Source organism: Erithacus rubecula (genome assembly GCF_903797595.1).
Source record: "Erithacus rubecula genome assembly, chromosome: 19".
NCBI classification, from domain to species: domain Eukaryota; kingdom Metazoa; phylum Chordata; class Aves; order Passeriformes; family Muscicapidae; genus Erithacus; species Erithacus rubecula.
Genome location: NC_136671.1, coordinates 10080040 through 10098451, shown reverse-complemented (window position 1 = coordinate 10098451; position 18412 = coordinate 10080040). Strand labels below are relative to the sequence as shown.

General features: G+C 43.2%; 1 protein-coding gene across 30 annotated transcripts in view; it reads right to left on the bottom strand.

The window, feature by feature from the left end:
- The window catches only part of ATXN2 (ataxin 2), a 49551-nt gene extending 32357 nt beyond the window's left edge, over positions 1-17194 (bottom strand). For 29 of the 30 annotated variants that reach the window (XM_079323030.1, XM_079323041.1, XM_079323056.1 and 26 more), the window contains exons 1-6: positions 17059-17194; positions 10496-10532; positions 8858-8917; positions 8098-8169; positions 7727-7877; positions 1073-1197 (exon numbers count right to left, since the gene is read on the bottom strand). In XM_079323030.1, coding sequence (XP_079179156.1) covers positions 1073-1197; positions 7727-7877; positions 8098-8169; positions 8858-8917; positions 10496-10532; positions 17059-17171 — 558 coding nt within the window. In that variant the 5' untranslated portion in view covers positions 17172-17194. Of the gene's footprint in view, positions 1-1072; positions 1198-5218; positions 5345-7726; positions 7878-8097; positions 8170-8857; positions 8918-10495; positions 10533-17058 lie in introns of those variants that run through there. The other variant, XM_079323058.1, reaches the window with a different exon arrangement.
- Positions 17195-18412: the final 1218 nt, after the last annotated feature.

Genomic DNA, 18412 nt, shown 5'->3' with positions numbered 1-18412 from the left:
TCACAGTCCAGATAACAAAGTTATTAATGCCATAGTTTGTTTCAGGGAGTTTTATTCATCAGCTGCACAGATTCTACCTTCAAAATCCTTTCTTTTTTTTTTTTTTGTTTGTTGTCTTTCTATTGTTTTATGAGGTTTTTTTAAGTACATGATCACTCTGTACTAGAAGACTACTTGCTAGCAAGACATACATACATTAATATCTTTTTTGCCTCTTCCAAAAAGTGCAAATTAACACTTGTAAAACTTTTCAAAAGCACTGATAGAATTACCTGAGAGGCACCACAGGCAGAAGACTCCTGTTGATCTGCACAACAGTAAAATTGCTATCACAGCACTCAAGCACAACAATAAATGGTTTAAATATTTTATAAAAGCACTGAGAGTATTGGATATTCCAATAAATCTCAGCCTACAGCATGGACACCAAAACTGACAGGAGAATTGTTCTACCCAAAGTTAATATGCTCTAATCAGTAATATTATCTCCCTGAGCACACTGCAGGCTGAATACCTGGCTACAAGAATTTCTGCTTGAGGAAAAGCTGACTGCTGTGATATATGAGGATATGGCATCTGAGGCCATATTCTTCATCTAATGATTCATAATCTGAGACTGTCCCTGTGCTTGGGTCAGGCTTCCATCAATTCCCTCCATCTGCAGCCCAGGGATACTTAGCTGAGCACAATCTCCCCATAATTTCCAAGTGCAGTGACAGTCAGACAGGAATGCTCTGATTAAACATAAATCACTTTGGGGCACTGCTGGATTTGGAGTCCTTAACAAAAGCTGTTCTTTGGATCCAGGAGTCCAACACAGCCCTTACCACAGCTGCTGCCATTGGGCAGAATTTGCCAAAAATGCCATTTGAAAGGCAGCTATTCTCAATCAGATCATTCCAAAGGGCTGTGGCAGCTGCTGGCAAAGACTGAACATCCACCAGCACAATGCAGAACAGCAATTCTGCTCCTCCAAAGTTCATTACTAGATGGAAATTAAGGAATTATTTCATGTCCAGGGAAACAGCTCATTTTCTACTGCTGGCCAGAGATGATAAAAAGCAGCACTTACAACATCTGTCTCCAGTGCCTCCAGCTCCTCAGAAGCTGTGTTCTCTCCTCCATCCCATGGCTCCAGATCCTTTTCCTTGTGTTCTCCATTAACTTTAGCACTGATGGCTGAATCAGTAAAAGCATCTGCAACACAGTGAGGAGGGATGGGACCAGTGAGACCAGTTTGGGTAAGTTTGCACACTGGTTTTTATCTGAGGAACAGCCCAAATGCAGCTGAATCACAGGAACAGTATCATCATTCCTCTTCTCCTGGAGCTGCTGGATATCACAAAGATCCCTGCTCCAAACCTAAAGCAACTGTGCAAGTATAGAATGACTCCTCCCATATCAGAAAATAGAATTATTTTTAGTTATTTCAAAATGTTTTCTACAATTACATGTATATTTAGAGAAGAAAAATAGAAAAAAACCACAAGGATCTTTATTCCTCTAGAAAACCAAAGATTTGTATAAAATTCTTTTCCAACCAGCCCACACAACTGCACACCACAACAGTGTGCAAATATCAGAAGAGCAGGAAAGCAACTCCCTAAATGGGAAAAATAGAATTTTCATTTCAAATATACAAATTTCTTCTATTTCCACAACTCCTCAACACACCAACAGAGCAATTATCCACCAGCTTGGTGCTCCCATTTCCTGTGACATGAACAAAGGGGTCTCCTCTCCTGACAGAGCTTTTCCAAGCAGCAGCTTATCCAAATCACACAGAAAAATTCAGAAACTCTCTGCTTTTTGTTTTCAACAATATAAAAGAATAAATAACCAGTAAGGCTCTTCTGTTGTTCATAAAAATTAAAAAACATCAAAAAATAAAGATCACAAACATTTATTTTGACTTGTTCATGTTTCATTCAAGCCAGATTTAAGAAGGGATAATACCAGAGTATTACAAGTGCTGTAAAAATATATCTAAAGCCATTCACCAAGGAAGCCAAGCTTTTGTATTTTTAAGTAACTGGATCAGAACTACATACAGAACTTACAAAAAAAGCAAATAAGCTTGTTATAACCTCATAAATAAATAAATCAGCCTGAAATAAATAAGTCTTCAATCCAGAATTTCCTATCATCATTCTACTGATGAAAAAAGGAGCAAATATTTCAGACCTTTAGAAAAGATGAAATCAAACCACCAGGCTGTGCCAGATAAGGAAAAACGTGGCCCAAATTAACTTCTGGCAAGATCTAAAAATCTGCCTAAAAAAATAAAATAAAATGAACTTTAAAGCTATTATGAAAAGAATTCCCAACATATGAAGTTGGCCACTGATGTAACAGCTTTTACACAATCACTGAAGATGTTTTAAGGAGAGACTGCTGACATTGCTTATTATTCCTGTTTTACCCAATTTCACAGTGAAATTCTGGACATATATTGGATAAAAATTCACTGTGCTTGGTGCCTCTAATAACAGCCAGCACTAGCCCATGAAAGGCTCACACAAAATGCACTTTTAAAATGCACTTTATTATAACATACACTATATATATGTGTTTAAATGTCATCTGAAACTACACAGGAACACAATGCTACAACTCACAGTTAAGTAGTAGCTAAAGAGCACATTTTTAAGAATTTTTAAGAATAGAGACTCTGCATTTACCTTATCAATACCCTGTGGTTTAACTCAGATAAACCAGTGCTGCTCCTGCCTCAAACATCATTAATTCCATGTTTTATTTCTGCTCAGATTGGGACATTTTACACCAGATCCAAGTTGGAGGCTGTTTATGTCTTTTAGGAAACTGAAATTTGTTTCTGCATTTTTGGGAGTGGAGGGAGCTCCCCCCCAGTGAGATCAGATAAATATGAATTAGGAACTGGATGGCAGCACCTGATGAAGGCAATCTGTATTTCAGAAGGGTGTTTCCTTAATTTCTATTAAATTCCTCCAGGCAAACTCCACACAACTGTGCCATTTTGGATACTGTGAATAAAATACCAGCTTAACAAGACTCATCTACTCAACCCACTAATTTTCTTATTTAAACAGACACATAAACATTCAGAAGTGCTGTTATTGTAATGATACAGATGGAAAAAACAGCCAAGTCAAAACAAAAACTCCACTATCAGCAAGTGCTACAGGTCTGAGTAGGATGTGTGCAGTCACTGCTAAATTTCCCAGTAAATCCAGTATATCACAAGGCACAGGAAGCTCCACTGCTCTGCATTCTTCTCCCATTTTACAATGGAAGTCACAAGTGAGGCTGTGCCTGTTTAACCTCTACAAATCAAAGAAAATCCAAAGCCAGGAGAAATTCAAGCTACAAAGGCACTCCCAGTCAGACAATGTGGTCTCAAGAGCATCCAGGCAAAGTTTAAATGCAGCAGGATGGGACTTCAAGGCACAAAAGTATTTTCCTGGAACAAACAGCAGGGCAGGCACAGAGGAGACCAGAATTTAAAAACCCAGCAAAGCCTCTACCAAAATGAATCAGCTACAAAATTGAGAAAGAATGTAAAAAAACTCTAAAAATAACAGTATCCAAAACAAAAATGTGGCTCTTAAGATTATTAATAAAGTAAATGAGCTGCTGCTACAAGTTCTGGCTGGCAGAGCAATAACTGACAAGACACTGCACAGGTTCAGCTTCCCCCTTATCTGGTGCCTCTTATCTCTGAGCTGTGGAACAAGCAATGCACATGACACCTTGACAAGGCCAAATTTTTAATCAATCCCTTTTGTATGTGGTAAAACCCAAGTAAAAGATCAAATGGAACCTGGTGAAACAAGAGGCTGAGGCTGTAAAACTCAATTAGCCCCCAGTGCTTTTGTACCTGTTTAATGTGACATTTCCTAAGCAGAGGAGTTGGGTATCAAAGATTTTGTTTTAAAGACTGGTAAAAAAATGAAGAAAACATTTTTCATGAATGGAAAAAAAAAAAAAATCCCAATGAGAATTCTATGCAATGGAAATTCATATGAAGACAAATTAAAAATACACATTCTGCAAAAAACTCAGCTGGGGCAAATTCTTCAAGTGTGTGCTGCTAACTGAGTTAAAGAAAAAAGTGCCAGAACAGAGCAATTAAGAGTCCGGGTTTAATTAATTTCAATGTCTAACATGCTTGTTTTCACAAACAGATTTTGGTGAAGAGCACAAATGTGCAATTAAGTGCCAGTCTGCAGCTGAAATGCCATTAAACCAATCAGTGTTACGTGCCAAAGGTGCTGATGCCACTCACTGAAGCTTTGATCCAGTCAAAGCAAGCTGAGGTTTCACCTTCAAGGTTTCAACAGTAAACTCTAATTTGTTTTGTAACTACTTACTACTGATTTGAAACATTAAAACCAGTTACCACCGGCTCTGCAGAGCCAACATTTCCTTCCTTTGTTCATAAGATGCCTTCTGCTATTCCCCTTGCAACACTTTCTCTGGAAGGATGCCACTTTCACAGCTAATTCAAGGAAAAACTGAAATAGCCAATTCTCTTCTGCCTTTCTTTTCATTGGATTTGTAGTATTTTCCTCAGTGTGCCAAAAAAACAATAAAAACTTTGCAGAAGTCTTTTACTTTACCAGTAAGTTATGATGTTTGAATTGTCTTGTCTTTAAAGAAAAGCCAAGAAGGCAACTCCAAAGCTTTAGTGAAATTTGAATCTCATGCAAACCAGCTCTGTGGACTGATCAGTGTTCAGGGCTCCAGGAAACACTTTTTGTGTGGAATCAGGTGAAACAGAAGCTCCTCCATCAATCAGGAGCCCAAATCACCCAGCAGCAGCAAAATCTCAGCACTCAAAGGCTGAGCTGAAAGATGTGATGATATTAATGTACAGCCAAGGATCTCAGCCTGCACTGAGAGTGGTTTTCAGCAGCTGATTTCCACTGCACATAGAGAAATCAGTGTCAGTCCCTCTTTAAAAGCAGATAGAACAGTCTGAAAGGGGGATGATGGGTATAATACAGCTTCACCTGAGTTTTCCATTGCATGTTTCATTCATCAGCCTGCCTGTACTGCAGCAAACCTCAGTTCTGCAGAGACAGACCCTCAGGTGAGTCCCTCCCTTTCCTCTGGAAGCCAAACAAGCACCTGCAGGAGCTGCAAGGTCTGTGCAGACTGACAGAGCTGCAGGAAGCAGGGACACATTGATTTTTTAATATTTACAGTCACAACACCCCTTTCTGCACACACCTACCAATTTTTCTCCCAACCCTCCCAAATTCTACAATCTGGGCAGACTCCAGTTTTTTCCATGGGTTCCTCTGAAGGTGCAGAGTCATGCTTGGCACAAACCCAGTGTGCTGCTCCCAGTTCCACCCTCCAGCCTGCACTGGTGTTCCCTCCCCTGAACTCTCTGGGTGGGTTATCAGCTCCTGCCCCAAAGGTGCAGGGCTGTGATAGCACTGGGAGCTGCTGCCAGCCTCTGGCACAGGCTTTGCACACACAACTCTATTTTCCTTCTTCTCAAAGGAGACTCCATCCCATTCCTTTTCTCTCCATCTGCTGCTCTTTCCCATTCCTCTTCCAGTCTCTTTTTCATAATCCAGAGAATTTCTCTGCCACCCAAACCTGAGGGTGGAGCAGAAGATCCAGACCCACAGCCAGGAGTCCCATTTGTCCACATTCCTCCAGCCCAGCAGGGAACAAATGCCAGAATAAAATCCATAGATACTGATACTGAATTGGGAGACCAGGATACATTAAAATTTACAAAACAGTATCTCCTGCAGAAATTTATTTAGTTCAAGGGCTCCACAAAAGTCTAGAAGTCTCCTACAGGGTAAGAAACTACACAAAATCACAGAATATTCTGATTTGGAAGATCCCAACATCCCTGCTCCAGGTAAGCCTCCCAACAGAGAGCTGGTGAAAAATCCTTTTATTTGACTATGATTTTAAAGCCTTTCCAACCAAGTATTTCCAAATTCTCCTCACTTGTCTGTGAAAGCCAAAATCCATTGAGGGTTAGACAATTTAGAAGTCTCTGCTCCTAGGTAAGTGTAACCAGAGCAGCAAGCAGGGACAATTCCCAAAACAAGGAGCACCAAGCCCTCAGGCAGGAGTTCAGAGTCAGTTTTCACTCTTAATCATCCAGCACCACAAAAATTTGGGTTTATTTACAAGAACAAAAGGCCAGCAGTTCCTCCATACACATTCATAAACCTCCAGCCTTTTGCATCCTTGTTTATTTAATTTCCCAAGAAGCAGAAAACCCATCATTGCTCCAATTTGAAGGTGTGATCAGAGACTGAGTTACACTTTTAAGTGTAATTTCCAGATAAAGTATTTTTGAGACAAAATGGAAAGCAGATTAATTCACCCACTCTGAGTTATCAAGTTCTGCAGCCTTCCAGTTTATCTTGCTCCAAGTCTTCATGGCTTTATTTCAGCTCCCCAGTATTTAAGAGATTTAGACTCAGTCATTCCACCTAATAAAGTGAACTGAGGGACTGTTCAACCTGAAACAGTCATTTTCTTCTAGAAAATGTCCACTGAGCAATTATTCCTAGAAGCTGTAGTATATTCCTCATTCAGTCTGCTCAAAATCTATAAAGATTGGGTGAGGGAGAGCCCAGTTTGCATTTACATTAAACTGATGTTCATACCAAACCCATTATAAAACAGCTCTCATGTAATTTAAATTCCAAGTCCCATCCAGAACCTGGAACTTATCTGCATTTCAATGCTGCATTTGCTCTGACATTATGCATCATCATCTGGGAAAAGCAAAAATTTCTTGAAACAACAAACCTCTCATTCTGCAGCTTTAAATCAGGTAAGAACATCCACAGGTACAAAGACAAGGTGAAGAGAGAAATTCTCATTAAATGTCCTCAGGTCCCTACACATCTCTAAGTCCCTGCTAATGGGAATAAAACCTGTGTTCCAACATATGACAGTTGTTAATCAACCTGTAAATGTACACAGAGACAATTTCACCTCATGCCACAAAAACCTGTGTATTTCCTTTTATTCCTTATCCTAGAAAACCAGCAACATTAAGAACAAAGACTCTGGAGATTTGCTGCCCAAAACCAGAGAAATCTGCAAAGGAATAGAACTGACTCATGAGCTCTTAGCTTCCAGAAAAATAATCAGGGGCTTGGAGGTCAGACATTGAAAGTATGAAGACTGCCTGCAAGATTGTTTAATTTGAACAGTTTCAATGTCTTCAAGATTTCAAGACTTGTCTGAAACCTCTCTGTATTTTAAAAAGCTTTACTTACAGGCCTACAAGAAAAAAATTAAAAGTCAAATAGAGGATTTTAAAGGAATTCTTAGCTTTGTTTGCAGGAGTATTTGTAGAATATTTCTATAAATGCATGCTTAGACACAAATTATCTCATTATAGACTACATACCTCAACTCTGAGAAATAATCTTTTTCCAAAGAGTTTCTGTATTCAATGATTCTTGCATAACACTTAACAGAGAAATTTAGAAAGACATTTACAAAAAATGAGTCTACCTCCCATAGAATCTATAAAATATTCAGTAAAACCACTAAAGCTTTGCTTTCCAGACACCAAAAAAAACATTTTTTTAAATTTATGATTTCTCAAGGTGCTGAAGTTTTACACCCTTTAAGAATTACAAATCTAAATATAAACTTCAATATTTAAATCCTAAAGCATCTACTTCGAAAAACCTTGAATTATCACCTTTAAACATAAAATTTAAAAAAAAAATTAAAATAAATATACCTCTTCTGGCATAATTGGTATCCATATCCTTAAAATGCACCATAACAAAGTCTGAAGACTTGAACAAGATACTCTCTAGGATGTCCTCACGTTTTGGCCCCAAACTGGATTCTGCAGTTTTCCGATGAGCAGCATCAACCACCAAATCACACTGTGGGAAACACAAACACAAGGCACTGCTTTATTGCACACTCATCCTCTCCAAAATCTCACTTATTTGTAAAAAAAACTAGTGATGTACAATCTGCTTGTGTAAATCTAGGCATGAACAGTAAAATAATTCATGGGAAATATTCGAATTTTAATCAATTGTTGGTTGTTTGGTATTAGGAGTTTTCTAGATAAGGAAGAGTCAAAATGTAAAAATTTACCTTAGGACTGTAGGTTTTAAAAACTCCTTCATATATACCACCATTTTTCACCTGTACTTCACATTTGGATCCCTAGAAAGCAAGAAAAATGAAAATAAAACTTTCTATCAACATGACATATGACATTACAGAATTTTTCTCAAACATGTGCTCTTTACATAGGTCCAAAGTGTAAAAATAAGCTCAATTTTTAGCCAAATCCCCTCATTCAGCATCTGTCCATTTATAAACACATTGCTTTGCTCTGCAAATTCAAATAGCTGGGTGTGTATGGGCAGCTCTGAAGGGATTTAAGATACTCACTGGAGAATATTTGGTTCTCACAAGACTCTTGACCAGTTAAAACACACAAAGGAGGTTTTGTGCAAACCCCAAATCTGTGCCTGTGTGGGTACAAATAAGGATAAAAGCTTATCCTGGCCTCAAGCAGATGTGGGACAGTCTGCCTTACTTCATTTTGCCATGTCAGGGCTTCCCTTAAAATCTTGGGAGAAAGGTTTTTAATCCCTGCACATGGACTAATTTTATTTATCCAGAACCTCTCTAAAGGCAGGAAATTCAAAATACAACCAGCACACTTAAGAATCTGCTGTACCTCTGCAAATTAAAGTTAAATCTTTCCAAGTCTAAAATTTCTGTGATCCTTTAAAGTTCAACCTTGGCAAAAAAGTGTTTAATATTCATTCCTTTATATTACAATTAGTGGATTAGTTAATTCCCTGTCACTATAGGAACCATTCTTACAAATATGAAGACTTACAACAACTGATGTGAGTATGTGAACCATTCTCATGTTTGCATAGATGCCATCAAAAGAAATCTGAAAAATAAGAAAGCCATCATGAATATTAAAAAAATTACAAAAGCCACAACACTCAACCTAACCAAGGTTTTCATCAGTACACAAAAAAATCAGAAATAATGGGTAAAAATCTTACTCAGGCTAGATACATGGAATTTTTATTATTAAATAATAATATTAAACATGACAGGGGAGATTTTCAGAGGGCCCCTGGCTTTTCTCTGACCAGTTAAAGATCTAACACCCCCTCAAACAAGCTAAAAAACCCAGGAGAGCCCCTAATGTCACTCCATTAAGGAAATTCTCTGGCTGGCTGGGTGCAGCTGACATGCAGAGATTTGAGGGATGTCAGCAGGGCTTTGTTTTTAAACAAAAAAAAAAACCCTGCTGGTTTAAGAACCATCAGGAGAATAAGGCACTTACAGTGCTGCAGAAGCAAAAAGGTGTTTTCAGGCCTGCTCAACCTCATCCTTTCATCTCCCAGCCCTGATTACACACATTAACAGCAGCTAAAGCCATCAAATTGTGGAGTGCTAAATTGCCACAAACCCTGTCATTAATTTAGTCCAAAGTAACTCAGTGCAGCACCAGGAGCTGCAATCCTGACTGGGAGAGCTGGGCAGGTGTCCCAGCACCCCAGTGCAGGTGTTTTGCTGCAATACTTGGTATCTCTTTTTGTTTGTAAAACAAAAGATGTTCAAACAGCTCTTGGGATCTCACCATATTCTGAGTTTTTCAAATGACAATGTATTTTTAACTGTCAGCCACTTTTCCTGGCTGAACAGACAAATTTAGGGACACTCCTGTGCTCAGCACTCAGTACACATTTGGGAATGTTTAGTGTTTGCCTGTGACCTTTTCCACCAGTTTTCCTCAAAGCTTCTTTAGTTTTCCTCAAGTGTCTTGCTATCTTCAATAAACATTTATGTAAGCAAACTGCAGCCCTTTTAAATCTTCCTGCTTCTGCTCCATTCCCCAAAATTGGGCATCTTTGAAAACCAGGCCAGCAACAAATTGGTAAATATTTGATTAGTGAAGTTCAAAGATTCACTCTTTCAATTGAGATCCATGTATTTAGCTCTGATAAAATCATGTTCTGCAAGTCAAGGCACATCTACACTCCAATAATACACAGCCTTGAGAACAACTAAAGCTGCACATGGCAGCTACTGAGAATAATGGTTCAGCAATTTTATAGTAAAGCTGAACAAAGTAGTTATTTTTATTTCATTAATTGCTGCCTTACTGTCATCTGTTTAAGGGAGAAGCCAACATTAAAATTTTCAGATAGGAACTAATTCAAAAAATACAGCCTTAAGTTAAATCTTATTTATATTTACAGCTGTAATTGCAAGAAAACACAGAATATTTATGTTTGTGCAGTCAAAAGTTTAAGTGAATCTTTCCTCCTTCACCCTCCCAGGAGACTCAAATGAATGTGAGATGCTACTCTAGAAAATTGTATCTCACACTGAAGTATCCACCCACCACGGTATCCCAAGAAAAAAATGGAGAGAATATTCCAGTATCTGCCATTCTTTTCAGCTGTTTGCTCCTGCTCTGCACTGGCACAAAGAGGAGAAAACACAAACTCACCGTAGGCTGAGGTGGTCCTTTGCCACTGCTGCGGCCTCTGGAATTAAAAACATGTGGGATATGATTAAAATCATTTTTATGATTATGCTGAAACTTCTGTATTTCCTACCAAGCAAGAATCCCAAACCCATCTTCATTTAGAGTTGAGAATGGGGATGGGAAAAGCAGCATTTCCAAAAAGCAGAGCCTGACAAGGATCCACTGGGTTTAGCTCCAACCTGCTGAGCTACCAAGTGCCACCAGCAGGCAGGAGGGTAACCTGTGATAATTAAATTAAATTAAAGGACAAAATGAAGAAAATACTCAGCTTAGAAAATCAGAGTAAGAATAAAAGGACTATCTTGCAACTAAAGCAAATTCCAAAATGTTACAGCACACGAAACCAGGACCCAGACCAGGCTCAAACCCTACACAGCAGAGGGTCCCTGCCTTGAGCCAGGAGGCTCCAAATGTTGTCACAGTGTCAGATTTGGGCCACCCAAACAACTGCCCCTGGAGCCCTGGCTGTGAGGCTCTACCTACAGAGCTCATTCCTAGCTGCTCTCACAGCCCTGCAAACCCAATAATTCTGCCCATTCCCCCAAAAACATCAGCTCCTCCTAATGCCAGTCTGTCACTGTGCAGCTCTCAGGACACCTGGGGATGCTCAGAACATCTGGGAAGGGTCAATCTGTGCCCTCCACCCCAGGCACCTGAGCCCCAAAACATCCCTGCAGTTAAAAAAGTATCCAACATATCCACTGGTGTGTCTTAATTCTAAATTCCTCCCTTGTACCAAGAAGTCCTAGTTTCAAATACTCCTCATAGTGATTTAGATTTGTGTTATGACTTCAGGAGCTCTCACTGTAATGTGAGGCAAAAATAAACCTTCTGTTCTATTAAAATAAACCTCGATTTTTAAAATAGACTCACCTTACTGACACACAACCATTTCAATAAAGACAACTGTATTACCTAAACAACACTGAAATCTAGATCCAGCTGGATGTCACAGAATCATGGAATGGCTGAGGTTGGAAAGGACCTTAAAGATCCATCCTCATCCCATGGGCAGGAACAGCTCCTGAGCACCTTCATTAGATGCCAACTGCATTCAAATGCTTTTAAAAAACACCAAGCAGGGGCTGAATACAACCAACCCCCCAAAATAACAAGCCCTTAGAAAAGAGAGCTCACAGGGTAGTCAAAAAATCAAAAGAACTTCTCTCAGTGAACATAAATAACCCTTCAATAAATTCTGCCGAAATAAGCAAAGCCATCAGAGAGCCATGAAAGGCTTTAATGAGGAAAAAATGAAAAACCACTAAACTATCACCTGACTCATTTCCAACAAGCTTCTGCAACAGAACTGTGGTCTCAGAGCATCACACACACTGAGGGCATTGGCTGATGGCAGAACTGCAGATTTGGGGTGCCCAGCAGGCATTTTCAGGATATTGCAGAGTGCTAATCTCACTAAAAAAAGTTCTAATGCAAATAACCTTTATTTAACTACCCATCAACCTTAACTTTCCATAGGGCAGCTTCACAACATCAGGTTTGCTCTGCAGCAAATCTCACCATTTACCAAATCTGACTTTTGTTAAATGGCCTCCAAGAGAACTGAAGCCTTGTGAACCTGGAACAGCATTTTTGCATAATATTCAGACCCTCCTCTTTCTCAAAGTCCTTTCACCCCACATAAGAGGCACAGCCCAGTTTGATTTGTCCTTCTACTACAATCAAAAATGGGACCATCGTGGTCACTCACAGAACATGGTCAAAGTCAAACAATTTTATCACTTCCATCTGCTGCTCTCATTGATTTTAGAAAATCCTCCTTCCTCCATCAGCTGTAGATCAAAAGTGAAAGAGTTTCGTGTTCTCTGCAAGAGAAACCACTCCCATTTCTAGTGACAAAGTATTCTTAGACCTGAAATAAATGGATTGCTAGACTGGGCAGAAAGTTTGGGGTATTCCCTCTAAGCATGAACTCAAGTGTTCCAGATTTTCCATTTCCAAAATTACTGTTCCTGCCCACATTTCTTCAAGAAACAAACTGATTGTGCTCATCAACATCAGCAAGAAGTCCCAACCTCTACATCAGCCAAGAATTAATGCAGAAATTCTCTCTCTATCAGGTCTCTATAGATCTAACCATTTGTTTTCCAGCTGCAACTGTTAATCACAAACCATTGGGAAAAAAAACCAAAACAAACACCAAAACACATTCACCAATATGAAAAAAGAAATATATTTACCAATCCTACCAATGCAACAATTTGGCCAAATCTGTATCTTCTGCTAAAACCAAGGCCATCAACTTGAGTTTCATATTCCAATAGGTGAAGACTCGAGTTCAAACTACCATTTGACACATTTTTAATGCAATATATGAAAAAAAAACCCTAAGGGCTTGTACAAAAGCAGAAGGTAGATGGGTTTTGCCAGATGTTTAACAATTTGGAACAGGAGAGTAACACAAAGAAATGAAAGTGGGGGAATCTAGGAAGGCTCAGTAGCAATGTTACCTAAAGGCCCATTTCCATTAGGGTAAATATGGCAAAATTTGGAAAAAATAATATCATTTTACATTGCAGATATGTGGTTAAAGATAAACCTGGGTGAAGGCAGGATAGCCTGGCAAATCCAAGCTGGAAACCCTTTGCTTTGAGGTAGCAAAGACACAAACTCAGGACAAAGTAAGGACTGAGCAATTAAACTCAGTGCCAACCCCTTGGGTCCAACAGTTCCACACCAAGAGGCAAAGTCTCCATCAGAGCCCAAAAGCTGCACTCTAAATGTTTTTTCCCAGCAGCAACTTGCACATTTTTTTTCTATTTTTGTGAGCATTTCCTCAGCATCCCTCACCTCCCTCCTTAATGTTTACATGCCAAGTAGAGTGTTTGTATAAGCAAAACAAGGTCACGCATTTGTATTTTCCCAGTTAATGCAAGGGAAACAAAGTCGTTCCCGAATGGGAAAGAAAGTCTCCAGTTTTCTCTCCAGCAGCATCTTCACTTTGAAACTAAGAAACAAATGCACACACACACTGCAATTAATGTCTGGAGCAGAAATGCAGCTACAAAGGCTTGAATTTAAAGAGGGTGAATGGATGTTTCTGGAGCACTGACTGACATTGTTGCAGCTTGCAAAACAAATTTACAGGGTGCTCTAAAGAACTTGAGTGCAGAGAGCTGGCAAAGCTTTTCTTCTAAGGCAGAAATCTGAAGTGCAAGGTTTTATTTCAGCACAGTGTTTGGCTCTATAAAGTCAAATGAATTGAAGATGGCAAATGAAGATTATGCAAGAAGTCCTGCAGCTTTATTTTCTGTAGTTTTTCCCCCCAATACTGACATCAATAATGCCAATTCCTGTCTCCACACTGGGTGACAGCATCATGTAAAAACCTCAAATCTGGCCCAGTGCACACCTGGAACCTGTTGATGGGTTTAGTCATTGAAGAACCTTCACAGACATTACCATGAATCAGTTGTTAAATTAAAAGTTACTCAAAAGCAGGGATATAACACCACCCTAAAGTGCATTTGCAGTGATAAGAGGCCTGCAGGTTAACCAGTCATTCTGCTCAGCAGTTTAGCACAGTTGCACTAAAACCCACACAAAGATGTCAGAACCAACTAGAAAACCTCTGACTGGCACATGTGATCAGACCTCCAGAACAGTCACTGCTCTGAAATTCCAAACCTTGGCACTGCACATTCCCCTTCCACCTCCATGGGATGGTCACCATCCTCAAGCCTTCAGCCATGATGTCAAGGAAGAAGGGAAATAAATGACAGCAAGAAGTTTGTGCTGTTTGCTTTTGAGACTGAACCACTGAGTGGTTTCAGTTTTAGCTTTTTGATGGGAAAAAGCTATTTTTAAAGGACACTGACTCGGTGTATTCTTACCCCAAGCCAAGTTAGGCAAGCAAGTTCCCAAAATGAAAAATCCCTTCTGCCACAATTTTAACAAGACAAGAAACATCCAAACCCTGACTCTGAGGCGTTTTACCCTCAAATAAAATAACAATGGGGAAAAAATAACAACAAAAAGAAGATGAAGAGATGGAGGAAGGTTGGGACAGATACAACTTGCAGCCAGAGGACTGCTAACCCTCCTGTGCTTGCATAACAGCAAAACACCCCTCAAACACAGAAAGTAGATGTTAGATAATGTTCTGACAGCACAGGGAGCAAGTTTGTGAACCTAGTGTGCATTTTCCCTAATTACAGCTTGCTGTGCTATTGGCATCTCCCCTGCAGCCCAAGCCCATCTGCCATAGTGCACATTAAACAAACACAGCATTTCACTTGGGGCCACTTTATAATAAAAGTATCAATCCCTCTTTTTTATCTCAAACACCTTCAAGGATGCCATCATTTCTGATTTTTCCCTTTGTGTAAAAGCAATTAATGGTGCAGTAAAACACACTGGAATGTCTTGGTTGCTCACAAAGGATTTTACCTTTTCCAATCTGAAATACAGATGTGCAGCTGTATGAACCCATGGAGATCAAGGCATAGAGCAGAGCTGACCCTTCCCTTGTGATCACAGGGGGAAGGACAAGTGCTCAGCCCAATTCTTCCAGTAACAAACCCACAGCAGAAAATTAGGCCCAGGACAGTTAATTATCAATGAATTTTCTGCTCAAACTAAGCTTACATGAGCAACTTAGCCATGAAAACTAACATTTTTTTTTTCTGCATGGGAATGTTAGTGTTGCAGGGAAATGATCTGCTGGGTATAAACTGGAGATGTTTAGGTTTTTATTAAAGGATAGAATACATCAAGTTGATACCAAGATGCAGGCTACTTAAATTTTCATTTTTCTGAACAGAAAAGCCACTCAGCTTTTCATTCACATGGCCAGGTTTACAGCATGAACCATCTTCGAATTTGCACTTCCCAAAAGACCAAGGACAGCTATAGAGGAAGTTCTCTGAAGGTGTTCCATGGGAGTGTGATATTACAGACCTTCCATTCAGAAATAACTTTAAAAATTAAGAAAGGAAGAGCATGAACACCTCTGAGGGAACATGTCAGTTGTTAGCAGCCCCACCAGAACTGCCTCAGGAGTTCTGAAGTGGAATTTATCCAACAGAACCAGAAAGGCAACACTGGTAGGAGAAATCCAATGGTTTATAATCTTAAACTTGGGAGAGAATTTGAAGCTCATGTGCACAAATTTATGGGGGCAAGTGCTTGCCATCAGGCTGAATTTCAAAAAATAAGCTGGAGGTTTTGTTGCCCTTCACGTTAACCTCTACAGTGCCACTGTGTGTTGGCAGGGACAGAGCCCAGTAAATATCACATCCCACCTAATGCCATGTGTAAAAACTATTAAATCGGTGCTCTGAGCTGCTGAGATATTGTTGTTATTTATTTTATCCTTTTCAACCCTTCCAAAACTCTTCCGCTTCCAGTTCCACTGACTGGGAACAAAGTAAAACCCTATTTCCAGTGATGTCCAACAATGGGGCCACTGTAAATTCTGTTTTATTACCAGTGCACAAAACCGAGTGGGAATAAACGTTCAGTTGAAGAGGAAGATGAATAAAACTCGAAATGAAACTGCTCTGAGTGACTGTGACCTTCAGAACTGTTACCGTCCTGCTCTGATCGTTTGTTATGACCCTCACAGCCCCGGAAAAATTCACAGCACTACAGAGTTTATTATTTGAAGGAAAGAAAAGGAGGAAAAAAATACGAGTGGATTTGCGTAGCTAATGATGTGAGAGCAGGAGCGGGATCAATCTTCCAGAGGCAGCGAGCGTGGGGTGGGGGGGGAGGCGAGGAAAGGGCTCAGCCTCTGCAAGATTCCTGCCCCAAAAAATCTGGGAGAAAGCGAGGCCGCGCTTGGAGCCACCATCCAGCGGCGCGGCGCGGCCCGCCTTCCCGCGAGAATTTTATTGCGATCTCCATTATTTAAAAAAAAAAAAAATCATCAAATAAAAATAGTAAAAAAAAATATATTAAAAACAATAACGATCCCTATATATATATATATTGAAATGATTTTTTTTTTAAAAATCTCCCCCCCTTCCCCTCGGGTGAGCCGAGGGCGCTGCGCCGCCATCGCGGGGCCGGATCGCCGCCCCCTTCCCCGCCCGGGCCGCCCCCCGGCCCCGCCGCCATCGCTCGCGGCCCTTCCCGCGCCGGCCCCGACACGTGCGGCCCGCGCCCCCCGCTCCCCCCGCTCCCTCCTCAGCAGGCGGGTCACGTCGGCCCGGGGGAAGCGGCGCCCCCCCCGCCCCGGGCCCCGCGGGGGGCCGAAATGGAGCCTCCGCGCCGTGCCCTCCCCGCGCCTGAAGGGCACCGGCCGCGGCCCGGCCTCGCCCCGGCACTGCGGAACCCTCTCGGCGGGGCCGCGAGCGCCGCGCCCGCCGCCATCGCGGCCCCCGCCCCGGCCCCGCCATGCTGCGGGCCCCGCGCCCCCCCTTCCCCGGCCGCCGCCGCCGCCCATGGAGGCCGGTGCGGGGCGAGCGCGGGGGGGAGGGGGGCGGCGGGGGCGGGCGAGCGGCGCCCGCGCCGGGCCCGGGGCCGGAGCCGGGGCCGGTCCCGCAGCACTGCGCACCCACCTGCCCATGTTCTGCCTCCCCGCGGCTGACGGGAGGCCGGGGCCGCCGCCGCCGGGGGGCTTGCGGTTGTTGCCGGCGGGCTGCGCCGCCGCCGCCGCTTGCTTGAGGGACATGGCGAGGAGGGAGGGAGAGCGCCGGGGGTCGCGCCGGGCTGGGTGCGCTCGGCCGGTCCGCGCTGCGCTGGCGGGGCCGGGGCGCCGCTGGCTCGGCCGGTTGCTCCCAAACAGTGCGAGCGGGGCGGAGGGAGCGGAGCGCGGCGCGGAGGGATCCGCGGGGGGGGGGGGTGGGGGGGAGCGGGCGGCGGCCGGGCCGCGCCGCGGGACGAGAGCGGCGGCGGGGCCCGGGGGGCGCGGCGGCCACAGCCGCGGGTTCGGGGCACCCCCGCGGGGCCGGCGGAGCGCAGAGGAGCGGCGGCGGCGGGCGCGGGGCGGGCGGGCGGCGCGGACTCTTTACGGGAAGTCGGAGGGCGCGGCGGCGGTGCTGCGGCGGGTGAAGGGGCGGGGAGGGAGGGGGGGACACGTGAGGCGGCGGCGGCGCGGGACGGCGGCAGCGCCCGCCCGGCCCGGCCGTGAGGCCCCGGCAGGGAAGGGAGAGTCCCCTCGGCCGCTCAGCCCCCTCCGCGGCCGCCGGTGGCACCGGGCCGGTCGGTCCCAACGGGCCCCGCGGGCTGCGCTCCCCGCGCTGAGGGCCCGCAGGCCGCGGCCTGTCGGGGCCCGGCCGCGCTCGCCCCTCCCCGGGCCCCAGCGAGCGGCAGTGGGAGGGCGGCGGGCTCGGCCCGCAGCGCATCGTTCAAAAGAAACCAAGCGTCGAGAGACAACGAAATGGAGGAAAAATGGCCGAGCCCCGGGCGGCTGCGAAAGGCCCAGGCCCAGGCGAGCTGCGGGGCCCCGATCCGCAGAGATGCGGAGCCATCGCTGCCAAACGCATCCCTGAACCTGGAGAAAGCAAGATGGGGCCGGAGGATGCTGCTCCCCCTGCAGTGCCCCTCCATCTTACAGATTTCACAGCAGTCAGGGTTCACCCTCGTAGTAAAAAAAATTTAAATTCGCATTGCGCTGATGGATAAAATATTTAAGCTCAAGATGCCAGTTTTCCCCTCACTCCATCACCAGGCTCCCTGCAGAAATCCAGGGTGCAGTGGCTGCCTGTGGAAACCTGCTTGGTGCATAGTGGGAATTTCACCAAACCAAAAGCCGTACACAAAAATAAAGGCTGCCCTCACCTATTAAAAAAATAATAATATAAAAATGCACATACAGGATTAGTAAGAGCAGATGCAACTTGAAAACCAAGAGCTAAATTGATTTATAGCCATGGTTACTCGAAATGCTCAGAGTTTAATCTATTCATAGAA